This window comes from Antedon bifida, chromosome 7 (genome assembly GCF_963402885.1).
Source record: "Antedon bifida chromosome 7, ecAntBifi1.1, whole genome shotgun sequence".
NCBI classification, from domain to species: Eukaryota; Metazoa; Echinodermata; class Crinoidea; order Comatulida; family Antedonidae; genus Antedon; species Antedon bifida.
Genome location: NC_136232.1, coordinates 4,826,939 through 4,847,443, shown reverse-complemented (window position 1 = coordinate 4,847,443; position 20,505 = coordinate 4,826,939). Strand labels below are relative to the sequence as shown.

At 33.7% G+C, this 20,505-nt stretch overlaps 1 protein-coding gene across 1 annotated transcript; it reads left to right on the top strand.

The window, feature by feature from the left end:
* Positions 1-3,244: 3,244 nt before the first annotated feature.
* LOC144847559 (nuclear receptor subfamily 2 group E member 1-like) lies at positions 3,245-14,116 on the top strand. The gene is made up of 6 exons (XM_078703981.1): positions 3,245-3,532; positions 6,812-7,045; positions 11,225-11,439; positions 11,732-11,969; positions 12,440-12,589; positions 12,742-14,116. The coding sequence occupies exons 1-6, from the start codon at positions 3,493-3,495 to the stop codon at positions 12,987-12,989; spliced, it is 1,125 nt and encodes a 374-aa protein (XP_078560107.1). The 5' UTR covers positions 3,245-3,492; the 3' UTR covers positions 12,990-14,116.
* The last annotated feature ends 6,389 nt before the right edge of the window (positions 14,117-20,505 follow it).

Sequence of the window (20,505 nt, the reverse complement as noted above, 5' to 3'; positions counted from 1 at the left end):
AGTAGAAACCGTATATTCAACATTTGCAATTAAACCGAAATATTATCGCCCATCATTTTATATAAACAACATTGATGAAATTATGCAATCACGGAAAACTTAGAAGCGTATCATGAAACGTAATAAAAGACAATTTTGACATCGCCGCCATATTGTATCATTTTTTAATCCACGTCTTTTCCACAGAAAATACTATAATAATATCTCAGAAATTCTCCAATCAACCCCTTGCTGATTTCTTTTGAGAAATTATGTCCAATTCGAAATGTACCATATAGGCCTATACCTACAATATCAAACTTCACGTATAATATTTCTGTGAGAAATTTAATTCAGAGGCGCAAAAACTTTGGAACAGAACCGTTAGTTTATAGACAAGTATCCTTTAATTTTAAACTTAAAAAGTATCTACTAGAACAGCATGATGAGCCTTTATTCGAAATAGCCTACGCTTAAGATCAATAACGTTATATATTATTATATTAAAAAATATTTAACTGAACTTTCTTTTTACATCGTATTAATAATTAATGCATTTTACGTTAAAAACCAAAACTCGAAAAGCGAAAGCTGATTTATTTTGGTCTTTTTTGTCATAATTTTTTATGAAGCTTTTTAAATATTATGTTATGTTATGAGAATGACAAATAAAGTATTTACACAATTATTGGTCGTTTCACACTCAGTCATCATTTATTGCAAGAAAAAAAAAGAAAGCAATATGTAGTTTAAAAACAGATTGTTCTACTATTAGGCCGACACGTATACTTTTGCGGTTTCTACGCCCTTTAAACGATATTGTAAGTTAATGATTAGTGGTTTCGCTATATATAACTTTAATATGCACTTATACAACTTTGCTACTGTTTGTATTCTGTAATCCTTTTACAATAGATCAAATCAAAAGTATTATATAGTACACACCTATATTGTATTCCAGCGGAAGTTGTTCAACAGTCTGTCTTGAAGTTTTGTTCTATAATTTTCTAAATAGCGTATAACCCTTAAAAGATTTTCAGCTTCTGGACTCAAGGCGATTTACTAAGTTATCATTAGCATGTCAATAACGGCCGTATGTTATGCAAGTTTGACAAAATCAAAGAAGGAACAAGGATTATAAATAGTTGTGCTTAATTGAGAATAAACGTCTAGCCTAATTAAAGAATTATTTCAACTGCAAACTCCAAAGCAAAACCAATAATCTCCAATTCTTGTTAATAGAAGGGTCGTAGGGGGACCAAGGAAAGACCCGCCCCAATGCAAAAGATAGAACATTGAGCTAAACTCTTCAATAACAGCCTAGCACCCCTGTCAAATTCCTGGATCCGCCACTGAGGGTTACTGTGTACTAATCTTAAGCTCTGTCTACACTACTGTATCAAACTAGTGTAATGTGCCCAATGATATGACATCATCCATAATAGGCACATCACATTTTTTGTCACAAAAGTTTGATGGGCAGAACTTTATAGGCATAGCTAACAAATTACATGCAGTTTACATATTATACATTAGGAAAGATACGCATAATAAACTATTGAAAAGATAGTAAAGACAGTAAGGATTGTTATGTCCTACTCAAGAAAACTCTAGCCTTGGGTTTAAATTCACGTAACAACAAAACACTATCATTCATTCCTGCAATAAAAAAACCTGCTAACAGTGACTTATTATTTAAATGTCTTACGTTATTAGCCTTGTTTGGTTAGACTTCACACGTGAGGTCGAGACTACAACTAGAATTAAATAGGCCTAGCTTTCTTCTACTGTTCCATAGTCACGTAAACGAAAACGCTTTTAATTCTTATTTTTTATCAAAGTACAGTACAGTTGTCTGTATCTAATCTTCTCAGAGAGTCTTTTAGATATTTTAGGTGACTTTTATCCAATCTATTATTCCACGAACGATTAGCAAGGGTATACAATAGAACGTTTAGTCTTCAAATTGGTTAAGTTGAGCATGCCAATTAAGTGATTGATAACCTAAAATAACACAGGTGTATTCCAATTCTTTTGCTGGAAGTGAGGTGGTAATCCTTAATTTATTTGGATTAACTCGTCAATCCGATTCTCTACTATCCATAAGGCCTAATTGTGCGATAGATCATTCCTTCACTGAATTAGTACCGAAGATTCTTGCTACTGTATCTAATTTGTCCAGTATCGTAGGCAAATGTTTTAAAGTGTCATGTATGTATCACATGTATCATAGGTCATATGTCTATATCTAATCTTATATGATTCAGACTCCATATAACATAACATATTATAATTATGTGATACATTATATATTGCCTATAATTTTAATTTGCCTATGATGGACAGATAATTGCCCTGAAGTTGATTTGTTTCTGATTCTTTAAGTATGTTTAAACGCCGTGTACATTGCTATATTTCCCGTTAACTGTCCATATATAAAGCTTGGTTCCCACTAGAACGTAACGCAAGGACGTAAACGCAACGCAAGCGTTTTAACCAATGACAAGCGAAGTTATAGACAGTTAGCAATCACAAGCGAATAAGCCATCGCTTGTGATTGGTCAATTCACTTGCGTTGCGTTACGTCCTTGCGTTGCGTCGCTAGTGGGAACCACGCTTAAGGGCACATCACATTTTGTTGTCACATAAAGTTTGATAATGTAGTCAGAGCGTGTGTGAGTGGGGTATTGGTTCTTGTTGAACAAGCCGCCAACAGAAAGTCTACCAGCAGTACATCCCTATCCTTTGAATCCGTAAGCCTACTCTACGAGTATTTAAGGCGTTATATTTTTTTTATTCTAATGATTAAATTCCTATAATCTATCAGACTGTTTGGGCGAATTACATATAGACATTAAATCAAAAAGTGGGACGGGTCACGAGGAAGATTTGACTTCTAGGTGTCCTTTTGTTCTCAAGATACGCCAAAGCAAACTCAAATATGAAGTCAGTCTTTTAAACTTTTGTAATATTTGGATTATGATGTTTTATTCAAACACTTCTGTCATGGCGATCGTGTTGTATTAGTAGTTGTAATAGAGACAAGAACTGTGTCCACATATACGTTGAGTAAATTCAACCAATGTCGTTTACTCAGTGCGATAGATTATTCAACACGTCAATGATAGCAACCGGTTTTGACTCTATTGGATAATAGTAGGCCTATCATAACCTCACCTGATTGGAGCAGACTGTAAACGTAAGTCGACCAATCAGCGGTCGAGGAAATTAGGCCAGACGATATAGTTTGGTGCTAAATCTTTTTTTGCAGTAGCGATTGGACTAACATTAGCAAAAAGTGTGAAAGCCACTTGTTCTGTGTATAGGAATTGAGTGGGCCTATTGTCAGAGAGTCATTTCATTCGAGCATTCGTAACCTAACGTATCACAGTTACCGCTAAATCGTTTAAAATTTATTTCGCTTAACGGAGAAATCTCGCATTCTCATGTGCGTTGTGCCTTGGTAGACATTAAGAATATTTTATAGAGTTGTTTTCTAAATCCGAACCGGGAATGATTGGCGATATGAGCACAAAAGTTAACACTACTTCAAGTAAGTGTATTTTTTGTTGTTTACTTCACAAGATTTTAACTGTTTAAGCCTATTATTTCATAATCAAATTAAAGTTGGAATTCTTTGTACCAAACGGTGAACATACATAAATTATGATTGTCCTACTTTTTACTTAATTATTAGAAGATACAGAATACAGCTTTAATTAATACTTTATTTAGTTATATTGTGGTAACTTACTTTCTTTATAATTATTTTTTTCTATTTATTGTTTTTCATTTCTAGGTAATTTGATAGATTCTTTACATGCATTACATTGTTTTATTGTTTAAAAAAATAATCATTACGTTAATAATGTATATTAATATTTATGGTGGAGATTTAATAAGGATAATGATGTAATAATTGGTACATAGTTGCAACTAAAATCAATATAATGCAAAACTTTTGTTACTTTTTCTAGTTTTACAGTCTACCTGATGTTTTACCTTGAAAGTATTCAGTATTCATTTTTAATTATAATAAAATATAGCCTATGATATTCTTTCCCAATTTTCGAATTGTTTAAAACTAAAGTTGAAATATTATTTATTTTTGTTAATTATTATATGATAACAATTATATTTATTTATTATATTTATGTAAAATATTATTGTTTTGTATTATCTTTCTACTATAATAATAGCTTATAATGATTATAATTAACTCTAATTTCGCAAACAAACAGTTTTTAACAGACATTTATCATATTATTGGAATCTTGGATACTGTAGGCCTACTAAGACAAATAAAAACAATAAATAAGATAAAATATATATTTCATGAGAATGAAACAAAATCGCACCAACTACAGATCAGTTTGATGTCTAAAATTGTTGATTATAAGTTTAAAGTATGGATATAGGAACATTTCAGATTTATACATCATACCTATTTTGTATTAAGTGTATTCTAAAATATAATTCACAAAGAAATATTAGCATAGATACATATTAGAAGACTATTTTAGTCAGAGAAAAGTATAATGCAAACAAACAAAATTATTATAAAAAAAATTAATAAAAATATACAAAATAAATCTATAATATAAGAAATTGTTAACAATTAACGATTACAATTATTTAGGCATAACAAAATATTTTAAAACCAACAAGATAAAAAAAAATGCAAAAAAAAATGTAAAGCTATTTTACTTTAAAATATGAATATCTCTATTCATACAGAAAACAATTGGGCGAACACAACTGCATCATACCCGAAAATGCATTGCAAAGTCATTAAATAAGTCAACATATTTCATGGCTTGGATCTCGGATTATTTCGGGTTGCGTGGAATCATAATTATAATAACAACGATTGTTATAAAATAATAAATAGGACACTTTGAAAAAAAATAGTGAATTGGTAAAACGTTTTCACGTTAGCTTCATTAAACCAGAATTTAGTTCTCACGGTGTTGACAATGGCGATCAGTGAAAACACATCTTCCAGCATTTCGCTTAATTTCATAAAGTCAACAAAAGTTAGACCTAACTGAAAATGCGTCTCGGTGCATGATATTAAACGTTTTCTTTACGTTATATGGTCCGTGTAAAAAAATCACAGACACGTTACACCCCTGTTAAGCGTTGCGCGTATATTTGTGACTTTATCAATATACGCGCAATGATAATATTTATAGAATCTAATTGTTAGTGAACCTGAAGATAGGTATGAATCTGGAACGAAGTATTTAAATTGCCGAACGAAGTCATGTTTGGTTTTTAAAGTGGGTGTTTACTTAGTGATTGTGAACTTCTAAAACGCGTTGAAATTGAAATATCACAACTTCACGGATAACGGTATTTGTGAATGCACCAGTAAGCCGTGATTTATAAATTAGTTTAAGCTTCGTTTACATGGGTGTTCTTTAGACTCATTCTCTTAAAGATCTGTATAGATATATAGAAGCTACTGGAAATTAATGTATAAATTTTTAAACGGTGAAGATGAGGAAAATTTGTGAGAATGAGTAAACGCCGAACGATCCGAGATTTGAACCCGGAATCGTCTGCTTGATACGGTATCCTACCATTTTACCAATACATAGTTCATAAGGCAAATATGAACAGAAATTATTAAATTTATTCTTATTTACAAAACGTGAATCATCATATCATAACCACGTTTCCAAACACAGCCGTAGACTAAATTTAGACCAATCGGACATTGTCCATCCAGACAACTTTAACACCGATGAACGGGTCAATACGCTGACCATGACAGCCGTTTATGCCGCTTTTATAATGTTTACACGCAATTAGTGAAACTATTATAAGGTATTCGGAAGCCAATCATATCAACACTAAACTCGTTAACTGCTATTGATCGAGAAAAATACACCGAATCAAAATAGAAATGTTTTTTTTTAAATAATTGTGAATGTAAGGTTGAGGACCTTTAGAGCATTAACTGTAATTATGATCTATATTTTTAACAAACACAGAAAAATTAATCATTGATTTACACGAATTGAATGAAATTATCAAAATAATTGTATCGATAATAATGTTTTCATTAAACGTATGTTCGTTATTATTGCGTTGTCTTTAATTGTTAATTCAGTAACCCAGAGTATCAATTTCAATTTTACTTGTTTTTTTCTCTATTGTCACGTGTTTGTTACCCAGGCGAGATAATACTTCTGGTCAATACAAACAAACATGACAAAAATTACAGCGAAATGCGGCAGGATTATCTAAAAGTAATTTATAAAAGAAATAACAGTCGATATGCTTGTTCAAATTGAAGTGCTAAATCAGGGACTCTTTTCCCCTACATTACGCCATTGATATTCGCAGTTTTGAAATTATATCGTATACAATTACAATCTCACCACAGAATTAATTCGTGACCCAAATCGATAGATCAACCGTGATCGATATAGGCTGAATACAATATTCAATGTGATTATGAAATATTGAATACCTTTTTATTCAATGCGCTTTACTTTATGGTATTTTTATTTTAAACGATTGAGTTTCACGATTTGTTTAAATTTGAATCAATATGTAAATCAGCTTTTGGTGTGAATGTGGAATTATACATGACGCGTCTATGACATTTAGTTTATGTTTGGATGATGACTGCTTAAGACAATCGTGAGAGTTGAGGTCTCAACCAAATCTGAGAAAATGATACATTAAAATAATGTCACATACTTGTACCGTGCGAAAGAATTGTATTTCTTATACTATTCAATTAATAAATACAAAAGATTATAGTCTTAATTACCATTTTACAGTATATTTTAAATGTTGTATTCTACTTAAATTTCAGGTCGGATTCTTGATATTCCGTGCAAAGTGTGTGGAGATCGTAGCTCCGGCAAGCACTATGGAGTCTACGCCTGTGACGGTTGTAGTGGTTTCTTTAAGCGTAGCATCAGACGTAACCGCACGTACGTGTGCAAAAATCGGGGCTCGGGGCCGTGTCCAATCGACAAAACGCACCGTAACCAATGCAGAGCATGTCGGCTTAAGAAGTGCATAGAAGTACAAATGAACAAAGATGGTATGTATTTGATTAAAGCAATATTTTACATTATCACATATTAATTTACTCAAACTGTTACACATGGAGCTATACAATTAATTTAAGCTCCATAATTCCACCGTGTATGTATTTTCACGTATTTTTTACTTTGTTCCAACCAACCGTACTTATAATTGATGTATTGGCATCTTTGATCCAATAAGATCTTTAATTGTTTACAACCACCAATTAACGACCTATATGCATTTATAATCACATATGGACTGCCTCCTTCACTTTGCTATTGATCATTGTTGATGAATGAAATGTTCACGTCAGAAATATGGTCACCGATGCTTCACATTTACAATTATCCAGGGAAATGATTTACCATATAAAAAATAGAAAATACTTTTAATTTTATCGATCATCAACAATACTGGATGACTAGATTGTTTGCTCTTTTCATACTTTCGGGTATTGAGTCGCAACTCTGCGTTCGCTCGCCACATGGCCTGCGCAGATAATTCTGAAATACCTTGTGATTGACACGTGAGAAGGAGCTCCTCGATCCACTTGTTTAATTTAAATGAGTATTTCATTTACAAATAACAAGTAATGTTTTTTAATTGAGATGTGTTTCAGTACGTACATCCGCGGCTAGGTTTGGTTCACACTGTCTAATCTATTACGTCATACGTAGAAAACTACCAACACCTTATCGCTCCCGTGTGAACATATCTTTATGTGTAACTAAAACTAATGTAAATGTATAGGCCTACGCCGATTAAATGTTTCACTTTGTTAATGATGAGGCGTAATTGTATCATATGTTAATTAATGCGCAGTCATTAAAAAAGAATTAAAAACCCAGGTAAGCCTTTATTAGGTATATTCTTTATCATCTCATCGGCACCTGTAAATTAAGGGCATCTTATGATCAGATCACAATTAAATTTAAGATCTTTTCCTACTGAGAAGTTAACGCAGATAAAAAAAATTAGCAAAGATATTATTTACGTCCCAGTGGGAAGGCGAGAAATTCGCAGGTGACAAACAATTCAGAAGGATATTCCACATATAATCACATTTAACAGTCGTAACTTAAGTTGTATATTATGAAAAGATTTGCAATTGAAGTTGTACTACACGTGCGAATTGATACAATAGAGAGATAAATTGATGATTGGGGTGTGATTGACATGTATTGTTCCGCCACAGCCAAATCACAGCAGAATTGACACTCTTCTATTCAACCTGTTGTTTGCCACAACAAAGTTTCTTTAGCTTCTTCAGTAGAAAAAACACTAATCTTTCCTAAGTTGTTTTTTTAACATAATTGCATACACATTGTATTTTCTCACATACATTCTACATTCTAAAGAGCTACCAGTAAGGGATTACACCATGGGAGGGCCAAAACGGTTAGATTAATTAGTTAACTTTGAATGTTGTTTCTGATGTTTTTGTTTCCATTTCAAGTTTGAGCAAAGTCGTTCTGCTTTGAAACGTTTCGCAGGTGGATTAACCTTTCAGCATGAAGAATCGTTTTCAAAGATGTTATCAAATTAAAAATAGGCCTACATCGTAAGAAACTGGTAGGCCTATGATAAATCGCTAAGACGGTTCAGTACGATTTCATTTGTCACCGAAACAATAGTTTAAACGCCGGTGGTAGTAGGGCCAAGTCCGTGGCAAACACAATTTGCGATTTGACTTGTGTTTGTTTCAAACTACAAGAGGTGGGAAAGGTAAACAGTAAAGGTAGTGTAATCGTCAGGGCCTTTTCATAAGCTTTGTCACCTACTGTCATTGATGCAACACGGTTGTCTTAGAAAAACATCACACTAAAAGCCGTCAACAACCCGTGAACACACACAACAAAAGGATACCTTAAAGACTGCGTACAGCCTCTGGCTTAAAACTAAGTAGGCTTATTACCAACAGTTACAACTTTTGACGGAATGTAAATCGGATATGTTTTACTTGTACTTACTACTACGTGTTATAGAAGATTAATACATTACCGCAAAACATTTCTGTTATTCTCTTGACCATAGGTGGCAACGAACAACCAGCACTGTATCATCAGGGAGATTTCTAAACTAATTCCTTCGCGGTATCCCTTAGATTTCATAGATCATCTTTCTTAGATCATCAATATTACGAATCTATGACACACTAACAAATATCGTTAGCATAATAAAGTCTCAATATAATTCAAATTATCAAAACATGTCTCATTATTTAATTTATATGGAAATTGTTTAATCATGTAAAAAAAAAAAATTGAAAAGTAATAGTTATATTGTTATGGAACCAATCTACCTCTCTTTTATTTTTTTCTTTTACAACCTTGATGAGACAAGACGATTTTGGTTTTGTCTCACTTCAACAAGAGACATTACTTAGTACCTAATGAAAAGCAAATAGTAATATTGTTAAATCGTCTTCAACATACACACTAAGGTGTCCTTGTTTACGGGAATATCTATGAGAATGGGCATAAATATGGTTGAATAAGCCGCACAATGTTTAACATTATAAAAACTTTCATGGCCATTTTATAGAAATTCCCGCTGAAAATGGACAAACCGAAGGGCAAGTCGCTTGATTCAATACTTATCAATGAATAGAAATGAATATAAAACGTAAGACTGACTCAAGAAGAGTTTAAAGCAAAAGAAGCTAAGCCTAAGGCAAACTCTATTCTTTTATACACAGTGCTTGTTATAGTATTGACATAACACATCACTGTACGGGGTGTAAGGCCTTTTTGTTGCCAAGCCTAGCGGCGATAAAAAATGTTTCAGACAGTGGATTGCACCTGGGTAAACAGATCTTCAATATCAACAAAAGCCCGAAAAGAAGGGCCTGGGATCAAGTCATCATAGCACATTTGAATTCCTAAGCAACTGACTTTACATCGGATCATTTACTTTACAGCGATTGGTGTTAAGTATTAGGCCGACACTGAATAGAAGCAATCAAGACAAATACTTTGACTGCTGTGGGGAAAGAAGGCTTATTAAGTGGTTGCTACCGGCTTATGACACGAGTTATGTCTCACTAATAGCAAGATAAATATTATCTGCAATTTGTAACCAAAAACACACTAAGTCTCGTTAATTGGCGATTTAAAAAAGAAGAGATTTACACAATTGCTAATATGGTGTATTTAAAGACAGTTTGTGTTTAATTTAGTTTTTTAGTTTTAGTCTGGTAAATGAAACAATCAGAATATGTTAATAAAATATCAAAATTCATGCAAACATTTTTGCCGATTCTCTACTGTCATATCTAAACAAAAAAAGTCTAAAGAAGACACTAATTACACTGGATAAACAGAACTAATATGACAGAAAGGTCGGAGAGCATTGAGGAATCTTTTTTATTTTCCCCTTGGTTGTCAAAAGACAAGAGACTACAGGTTCTGTTTATAGTTGCTAGACACGATACCGTATAATATGAGAAAAGTAATACATTCTTTAGCAAATCCTTTTCATAAAAAGTTTGAATCTATTTAAAAAAGTCACACAAATACAATACACTCTGCTGACAACTTTAGGTAATACATAAGAAACGTCAATCATCTTTTGATTGACAGTTTTTAGATAGCTTACAAAATCAATCGCCGGGAGGAAATTGCAAGTGATGCGACTTAGAAAGCGAAACGTTTAAAAATTGCACCCAGGTGCGCTAAGGGGGGAAATGGCCTACTGGGAGGAGCGGCAAACATTCCTCGTGAATACAACAACGAATCGAACACAATGGTAAAGCTGCCGTTTCGATAAAGTGACAAAACTATAACCCACGGCAGATTGATTTAGAACTGACAAATATGAAAGAAGTGTCTGTTTAAGAAAACACTTATTTAACCAAAAGCTTTGACTTAACAATCGGTATGATTGGCACTATATACCATTTATAAATTCCTCTGGTGGAAACAGTTTTGTTAAGTATGTTAACTTTAACCCAGTTATTCAAGATTTTATCTCCATACAGATGTTGTGTGGTTGGCATGGAATGTTTCTTTTTTTTTCGTGCAAGGTGCTTAGAAACATGTTTGTATTAGGCGCTATATAAGATGTCCATTATCAATATTTGCATTAATTAAAAACAGTGTGACTGTAAATCCTTACTAAATATGTAAGGCTTCGTTGCATTAATTAGTTACTTATAAATTAAACTAAATTGATCTTGTTTTTAATCTTCCAGCTGTCCAGCATGAACGTGGTCCAAGAAACTCGACAATCAGAAAGCAAATGGCGTTATATTTCAAAGAGGCTGCAGCCGGAGAGACTCCGCAAGTCTACGGACAAACATCACCATATCTAGGGACCATGTTAGGAGAAGAAGCCTACAGAGGTATTGCCGTCGCTGTCGATTATCCTCCGGTAACTCCAATTGTAATATGCCAACCAACTCCTAAGGTAAGCAAAACAAGAAGCCATTACAAGTTGGAAAGATTATTTAAACAATGGCTGATTGGATGGCATTGAATTTTAAACATGAACATGGAATATGTTTTCTTGATGACTTTAATTAAACCATTCAATCAATTTTATAATTAGGTATATTGTTGTTTTTTTGTAATTATAAAAGGGAATACATACTAAATAGCATTAGGAGCTTTGTTCTAAATGTTGTGTACAATAAAGGGCAAAATATTACACAGAATAGTATCGTAGCACTCTGAAATAACCATAAACGTTTTTTCTTCAGCCTTCCTATCCGATTGAAATGATGCGGTCTCCTCTGACAAGTGTAGAAAACATATGTGAAACTGCAGCTAGGCTTTTATTCATGAGCATTCAGTGGACAAAGAATGTTCCACCATTCGTATCTCTACCACAAAACGATCAGTTAATCTTACTGGAGGAAGGATGGAGAGAGCTGTTTATCCTGGGTGCTGCTCAATGGCAGATGACGTTAGAAAGTGGGCCTCTCATGGCTGCTGCAGGTATGTTGATGAACTACACTTTGACTAAACTTTCTAACGCTCTTTATCTCGACTGTATCTTTTAGAAAAGTCTCTATAGCTCAATAATCAATAAATTGTTCAAACTCCATTTCTAGAAGCAAAATAGCAAAGATATCGTAAAGTAAAATTATACCAAGGAGGAGTAGACTATTCACCCACTAATTCACTCTTTCCATATTATACTATTTATTACGTTGTTGTTTAAAACAAACAATACAAAACAAATTGCGCACGAATAACATTATCTAAAGTTCGCCTAGAAAAAATAAAAAGTTGTTACGGAATGTACAATGCTTCCATTTTAGTTTTAGGCAAATCAAAAAATTGTCACTGTTTTGCATTTGAGTCGCATATGGATCATAAAAATATAATAATCTCAATCAAGTGGTTTATTAATAACAGCATAAACACACACTTGACCTAAACGTTGCTATTTTTATCTACTTTAGGACTCCATTCTGAGAACACACCGCCAGCAAAAGCTGCTGCCGTCATGAGTGAATTACGCGTGCTTCAGGAACTCATTGAAAAGTTACGACAGCTGCAGGTGGATGCTACCGAATACGCATGCCTGAAAGGAATCGTTCTCTTCAAATCAGGTAGGCCTAGTTATTTTTACTAAACTGTATTATTCATTAAACCGAAATCACAAACAAATAACGTAAGTTCTGAAACTGATATTTAAATTTCAATGAAAGAAACTCTTAAGATTTGCGGCATAATTTAGAAGTTCTTTACGTATTCTTTTCAGACTTATCGGGAATTCAAGATGTGCCATCAGTGGCTAGCCTCCAAGATCAAGCCCAGATGACGCTAAGCAAATACATATCAGCCGTCTACCCAACACAACCTTTCCGATTCGGCAAACTCCTTCTCATTCTGCCTTCATTGAAAGCTGTCAGGCCTAGTACAATCGAAGAACTGTTTTTTAGGAAAACGATCGGAAGTATTCCTATTGAAAAACTTTTGTGTGACGTATACAGGTCAAAGGACGTCTGAAAATGTTTTAAAAAATGTAGATATTAACTTATGCCGAATCAGCTTAGAACATGAGCGCAGATCCTATTGGTTCCTTATACAGGAGATGGTCCATTAATTAAAATCACCTCTTTTAAAGAGGAACCGTTATCTATACGGGTTCATATATTATTTCTTGAGATAGAAAATATTTACGTATCAAACTTTTAAATAAATACCTACCAAAGAAAGTCACAGATTTTGTATCTATTGACGAAAAAGTACAGCAAACCAAATAATGTATTTCCATGTTTACTGCATGTTGTTGACAAATGTGCCTTTTCTATAACATTTTATATTTAAAAGGACTTTGAAGAAAAAGCGACACAAGTATTAGGCGTAGAATATATACATACTATAAATATAATTAGATTAGTTATCTCAAATGAGTCAGTAAGAATAATAATAATAAATGGCATTAACTTTTTTTAAACAAATATTCCAATTCCAAAATAATATTTTTTTAATTGTTAATAGTGACTTGACCACATTTTGAATTGACAAAACATTCGTATTATTCGTACATTACTACAAATAGAAGTAGATTAGGTGCTATCTCTAGCCAGTAACAATTGGAAACCGGGGCATTACCTTTCCAAAATAATATGTTTTTCAATGTTAGTAGTTTAAACAGTGCCTATATTACTACAAGATTGAAACTGCTTTGACAAAGCGACACAAGTATTATTCGTGAATATATTAGAAATAGATGTAGATTATTAGGGGCTATCTCTAAATAATACATGAGCCAGTATGAATTCCAGACACCTTTTTTTCAAAATATTTGTTCAATCTTAAAATTTGCGATTCAGTCAAACTGAATGTTTAGTGTTTGATTTTATTAATACGGTATTGTTTTCTTTCTGTTAATTTCAGGTCATTTTTATTATTATTCATTAGATTTATTATGAGTTAATTAGATATAGATTAGACTATTACCAGTTGAATTTCAATATAAAATTATGTACATAAGAATTCTTTTCTATATAAAAAATGGGATTATGTTATGTTAGTAATTTTGATTTAAACTTTACTTTATCAATAAAAAAAGATGATTATGATCAATATGATTAATAATCAATATTGTCATTATTATCACTAATTGTTGTGGGTGTGGATGAGGGATGGGTGGGACATTGCATTGGAGGGGATGGGAGGGGAGGGGAGGCGGTTAGCTTGGATACAACCCATGGGCTTTACATACTTTCCAGCAGGTCTGGAAGTACTGTACGTACATATATTTAATCATTCACATTGTTTTGCAGTAAATATGTTTAAACGTTTCTGTAATCAAACAACACTAAAGTGCGTTTAAAAAATGCAATGTAAAAGTAAAAGTGTTTTATATTTTCCTACAAAATGTATATATTATATACATTGAAAGACAGTACGACTCTAATCACCAAAGATGGCCTAAATATGAATAAAATATTAAAATTATATAACTATTTGAAATATGAGAGTTTTGTTTTTTTTATTTATCACTACGATGAAGCCAGTGGATTTATGATGATGATGGTGGGATATATTTTCTGACGACACAAAGGACCATATGACGTAATATGGAGGTACTATTCGTACGTTGAATTTGGGTTTACAATTTGTATCAAATCTTCCGATAATTTTGTTCGATTCTATGTTCAGGTGGTGACGACGACCGTGGGTTCTGTTATTACAGACATAAGGAGGCCTAGAATAGAACCCCTTTTTTAGATGTACGGTCGTCGCGAAAAACCGAAATCCCTTTTACGTTTGACTTAGACAAATTATGTAATGCATACTTCACATTAAGTACTATAGGTCTTGGTAGTCGAAAATCATCGAAACATCCGCAATCACCATTTTATTTTTTTGTACGCGCAACATTGTGTTGTTGTGTCACTGACGACATAACTACATCTCAAGGGCTAAGAGAAAACTTGTTTAGGAGGAGTTTACTTAGAAAATATTGACGGGAACAAAAGAGCTGAAAGAAAAACAGCAATCTTGATCGATCTTAAGTTGACTTTACGAAAGCTCAGCTGAAGGATTTTGCTTCTGATGGAATATTGTTTCTCACTTCATCGGATTTATAGACAATATCAAAAGCTGCTTAGATTGAAACTTGAATTATGTTTATCCAACACATACACTGAACCCCAAGATCAAGTCCCACTTCACGGCACGACTAATCCCGCCAACTCCATCATTTTTATTCATCCATTGAATTATATCTGAAAGAGTGTTATAACTTCAATTAAAGGGTTAATCCTGGCCGGAATTACCACAATATGTTATTATTATAATTGGAATATAAAAAAAGCAAAAAGTTGGGAAATGCCATAAGTATGGCAATTAACTTCTAGTTTTCTATATACAGCACACGAGGCCTATGGCAAGGCTTAAAAGTCAAGTCATTTTGATCCCATACCATGTTATGTTTATTGTGCCCACCTTAACAAGTGATTGTATACACTATACTGTAAGTTTACTAAAGACATATCATATTTTAGCTAGGCCGGGATTGTTCTTTCAACCCCGCGGGGTATTATCGTTCGCCGGTAAATATACCTTTATCCTATATGCCTCTTGATCGGAGATGACTGGCTATTGTTGTAAAAACACAAACCATACAATCTGAAAACGAACAATTGCAAGGGAAGAACAAGATATAAAGTTCAATAACTTATAACTTCGTACTTTATATACATCATTATGAAAATAGAAACCACAAATTTGCTCATTCCAAAGAATACGTTTTTTCTTTTCTTTGAAAATCGAAGTTACATAAAGTTCTAATGTTTAAAATGTTTGAGTTTATCACGTGGTTCGATTTATAGAAATCATAATATTGTTTGTTTTCATTTTATTCCGTTATTTGATATTTTCTGTTAGTTGACTTTCTGCTTCGGTTTAATCCCCATGGGCTCCTTAGATTTTGGAATCCTTTAAGCTTGTATGTCAATCATATATAAACGAGGCCAATGAGGGCAATACGTTGTCATTCTAACAACAAGACCGCTATCAAATAATATACGCGATAGATTTTTTTGTTAAATATACAATCGCTGAGATTTCTCACGTAGGGACAACATCGTGTTTTCATAATCGTTAATATTGTTTAATATGAGTTTACACTGATGGGCTTTGTAATATTTACAGTGGCTACTGTACAGTATGTTAGACCAACATTCTGGTAATTACGTTATGTAGGTCTAACGTTATAGATTGGGATCTTGTTACTTTGTTTTACCACGCATTTAACAGCGAGTTGACACCCACTTCCACGATAAGAATCAAACTTAAAAATTAAAAGCCTCCATACGAGACGTAAGCTTGCTTCTGAATTCCTCCTGGACGTAACACAGTGACGAGGTGCGCACAATTAAACGCAAGTTATGTAAACCATCGCTCGTGATTGGTCAAATTGCTTTGGACGCGTCTACTTCCTGCATTGTTTCCGAACCAATCTTTTGGAACCGTTCCACAATGTAGCACCGTACTAACTATGCACTACTACTACATTTTCATGGCTAATGCATGCTTTTTATATAAAACATTACATTTTCTCTACGGTATATTTTGTAATGATTGCGGATTGGTCCTGTCACTACAGTCACAAAAAAATGTCACTTTTTTTTTTACACCATCACAACAAAGACGCACACAGCGGATTTCACGCGTACAAAGGTTAATGCCTGTATGCATTTTTTGTACGCGCACGTCGAACGTCAACTGCATGTTTGTTTGATGTCTCTGTACATGTAAATAGGATAACAAATTGATTTATCTATGCTTACGGATAAAGTATCATTGACAATGAATTGATATCGATATTATGGGTAATTCAGTACGGTTTAAAACTACAAGTGATTTCTTATGTTGACGACTTCTTTTGTTTTCGGACAGTAGGGTCAGCTACGTGCCCGTGTGAATAGAATTTTAAAACTAACAAAATTAATACCACAGCACCTGGGTTAGCATTGGGTTGTGTGTACTCCACATAACTAAGTCAATGTGACGATTGTCAATGAAAAGGATAGGGTTGCATTTACAGTACAAATGACCTTATTCTACTACATCTGCCCTATTATTCGCTATACATAAAAGTAGAACGGGTTTAAAACAAGAAATCGTTAATGGCGCTCTAACTTGGTGTCAGCAGCTTAGGCCTACCTTTAAATCACAAGGTCCAGGGTTCAATCCTGACACTTGGCAACCCCCTTTCTACTCCACTCCCTATAGCCTCAAATGATACTTTATAGGTAAGCAAGATCATTTACGTTTATCCATCCTGTAGGCCTAATTGGGGAGTTTCGTATAAAAAAATTACATTTCTAGTAAAAAGATTGCGTATATATCGTAATACCCAAATATATGAACGCGCCAAACGTGTGTTGAGTTAGTTATCAACAATTTTATAACATTTTTGCATCAGGTTCACGACGGTTGTAGGCCTATAGGTACACTTGAATTTTAAAAAGTATTTCTCTAAAGCTCTGTCTACACTATAAAACTTTATCCCATATAGACATGACTCATGACTGTCATATCACTACCATATTTGGGCATATCACTACCATATCTGGGTAAATCACACTTTTTTAATGTGTAAAACTAAAGTAACAATTCTTATATTGAGAATACATTTTTTTTAATAAGAAAAATACACAGACGTGTTGTCTTGCTCGAATTATTTAAGATTAGTCCTACGTAAAAGGACATCGGACTAGACACGGGGGTTGCGATATCGGTTGTATAGTTATTACCAATGTACGCTAGTTAACCTGGGCCTACACATAGCATTATTCAAACATATTACGACTCTCATTAGAGAACTTTGGCAGTAAACTGTGTCATTTAAAAAGTCAACTTTCTTATCTAACATCTCTGAATATCGTCACACCGCCCCCGCGCGGTCCAATTCTCAATGACATTTTGACGCGTTTGAAAAAAAATCTGTATAAAGTAGTGGAATAAGTTTTATATGACGAATAACTAAGACAATATATAGTTGTCATTTTTTGTTTTTATTGCGTCATCATATACGTGTTAACGAGTGAAGATGTTTAACAATGGCTTATACATTCATTATGGCTTTATTACAGTAGGCCTATAGTATATTTTATTGTTACTTTCCGACCAACTTATTGCAATTATACATTCAATATCTACTGGATAGTTTTGTTACATGTATGTTGTGCATTTCATATTAACGATAGTTTTTACTTAAAGTAAGTTATGTTGTATAGTGCAGTCATTGATTTACGGTGGCCCACAACTGTCACGCACACTATATAAATCATATTCACACAATTAAAGAAGGAATCACACAATTAAAGAAGAAATCACACAATTAAAGAAGGAATCGCATATAAACAAAAGAAAGCATGAAAATATAAAACGAAATGCACAAATAAAGAAGAGCTAAGCACAATTAAAGAAGTCCGCAAAAAATTTGAAAGTACCTCGCACAATTAAAGAAGTTCGCAACAAATTCGAAAGCTCCTCGCACAATTAAAGAAGTTCGCAACAAATTCGAAAGTACCTCGCACAATTAAAGTACAGTAGTCCGTATGGAACGCCATTGCTGCCTCCGGCAGCAAACTTTAATTATATTCGGCTCTTTTACCATTACTTCGGCTCTTTTACCATTCGGCGCATTTCTATTCGGCCTTTTTACCATTACCTTCGGCTCTTTCAGCATTCGGCGCATTTCTTTTTGGCCCATTTACCATTACGTTCGGCTCTTTCAGCATTCGGCTCTTTTTTATTCGGCCCATTTAACATTACGTTCGGCTCTTTTTGATTCGGCCCTTTTTTATTCGGCTCTTTCTGCATTACGTTGGGCTCTTTTTAAATCGGCATTTTTTTATATGGCGCAATTAAAATCTAACCTTTGACATGGGGTCAAATGGAAGAAAATCAACGACTGAAAATGAGTCTATGAAAAGTTTACAAACATTTCATCATCATGGCGCCAACCATGAGTAGCCAACCGATTAAAGATGTGTTGAATAACCTAAAATTAATTCATCTTTTAACAAATTTTGAGAGAGAAAGGGTAAATTATTATTATTAAATGTTAGGCTGACACAGGCTAGGCCTAGCTAGCCTAGGCCATAAATCAAACCTTTTCTCTCTCAAAATGGTCAATAAGGTGGGACAATTGCAAGTTCTCTAGCTAACACATTAATCATGTCAATAAATTGAAATAGCCTTCAAATTCATTTAATTCAACCAACCAAACACTTTACATGCTGCATCTATATGTTTTGTAAACTTTTCATAGACTCATTTCCAGCCGTTGATTTTCTTCCATTTGACCCCATGTAAAAGGTTAGAATTTAATTGCGCCGTATAAAAAAGGGCCAAATCAAAAAGAGCCGAACATAATGCAGAAAGAGCCGAATAAAAAAGGGCCGAATTAAAAAGAGCCGAACGTAATGGTAAATGGGCCGAATAAAAAAGATCCGAATGCTGAAAGAGCCGAACGTAATGGTAAATGGGCCAAATAGAAATGCGCCGAATGCTGAAAGAGCCGAACGTAATGGTAAATGCGCCGAATAGAAATGCGCCGAATGGTAAAAGAGCCAAACGTAATGGTAAAAGAGCCGAATAGAATTAAAGTTTGCTGCCGGAGGCAGCAATGGCGTTCCATACGGACTACTGTACTTTAATTGTGTGTGAGGCACTTTCGAATTTGTTGCGGACTTCTTTAATTGTGCGAGGAGCTTTCGAATTTGTTGCGGACTTCTTTAATTGTGCGAGGTACTTTCGAATTTGTTGCGGACTTCTTTAATTGTGCGAGGAGCTTTCGAATTTGTTGCGGACTTCTTTAATTGTGCTTAGCTCTTCTTTAATTGTGCGTTTCTTCTTTATTTGTGCATTTCTTCTTTATTTGTGCATTTCGTTTTATATTTTCATGCTTTCTTTTGTTTATATGCGATTTCTTCTTTAATTGTGTGATTCCTTCTTTAATTGTGTAATTCCTTCTTTAATTGTGTGATTCTGTGTTATAGTGTGCGTGATAGTTGTGGGCCACCGTATTGATTGGACCTCTCCATGTTTTACAGTGTAGTAAACATCACGTGTCATTAGAGACAAGCGCGTCAGTTTAAATAGCAGACGGTGAAATGTGTTTCTCTCTGCCGGCCATGATCACGTCAATTAAAGGTACGGTTCAAACGTAATCCAATTCTGTGAAATTTAAATTGTTCAACTTAAAACATATATCAACATGGCTTACGTGACGCATTTAAAATGTACAATAAGGATTTAAAGGAATTAATTTAAATACTCGAAATCACTTCGCTTTTATTGATGATATCAAAATGATATTATTAAAACGATTATTACATAATTATCATTAATAGACTCACCAATGTTGCCGTGGGTGTATGTGAACATTATGTTTGTCTTCGTGTTTAAAGCGAACAGCTCTAGCATTTTGTATATTTGTACGCGTTGATTATTTAAGACGTCACCCGGCTAGTATTTCTTCTCGTTAATTGACGTT

What these genes read in the sequence shown, in the direction of transcription:
- LOC144847559 (XM_078703981.1), top strand. Translation starts at nt 3,493, where the DNA reads ATGATTGGCGATATGAGCACAAAAGTTAACACTACTTCAA. An exon ending in TATGCCAACCAACTCCTAAG is followed by an intron (nt 11,440 to 11,731) that starts GTAAGCAAAACA and finishes TTTTTTCTTCAG; the next exon opens with CCTTCCTATCCGATTGAAAT. An exon ending in GCCTCTCATGGCTGCTGCAG is followed by an intron (nt 11,970 to 12,439) that starts GTATGTTGATGA and finishes TATCTACTTTAG; the next exon opens with GACTCCATTCTGAGAACACA.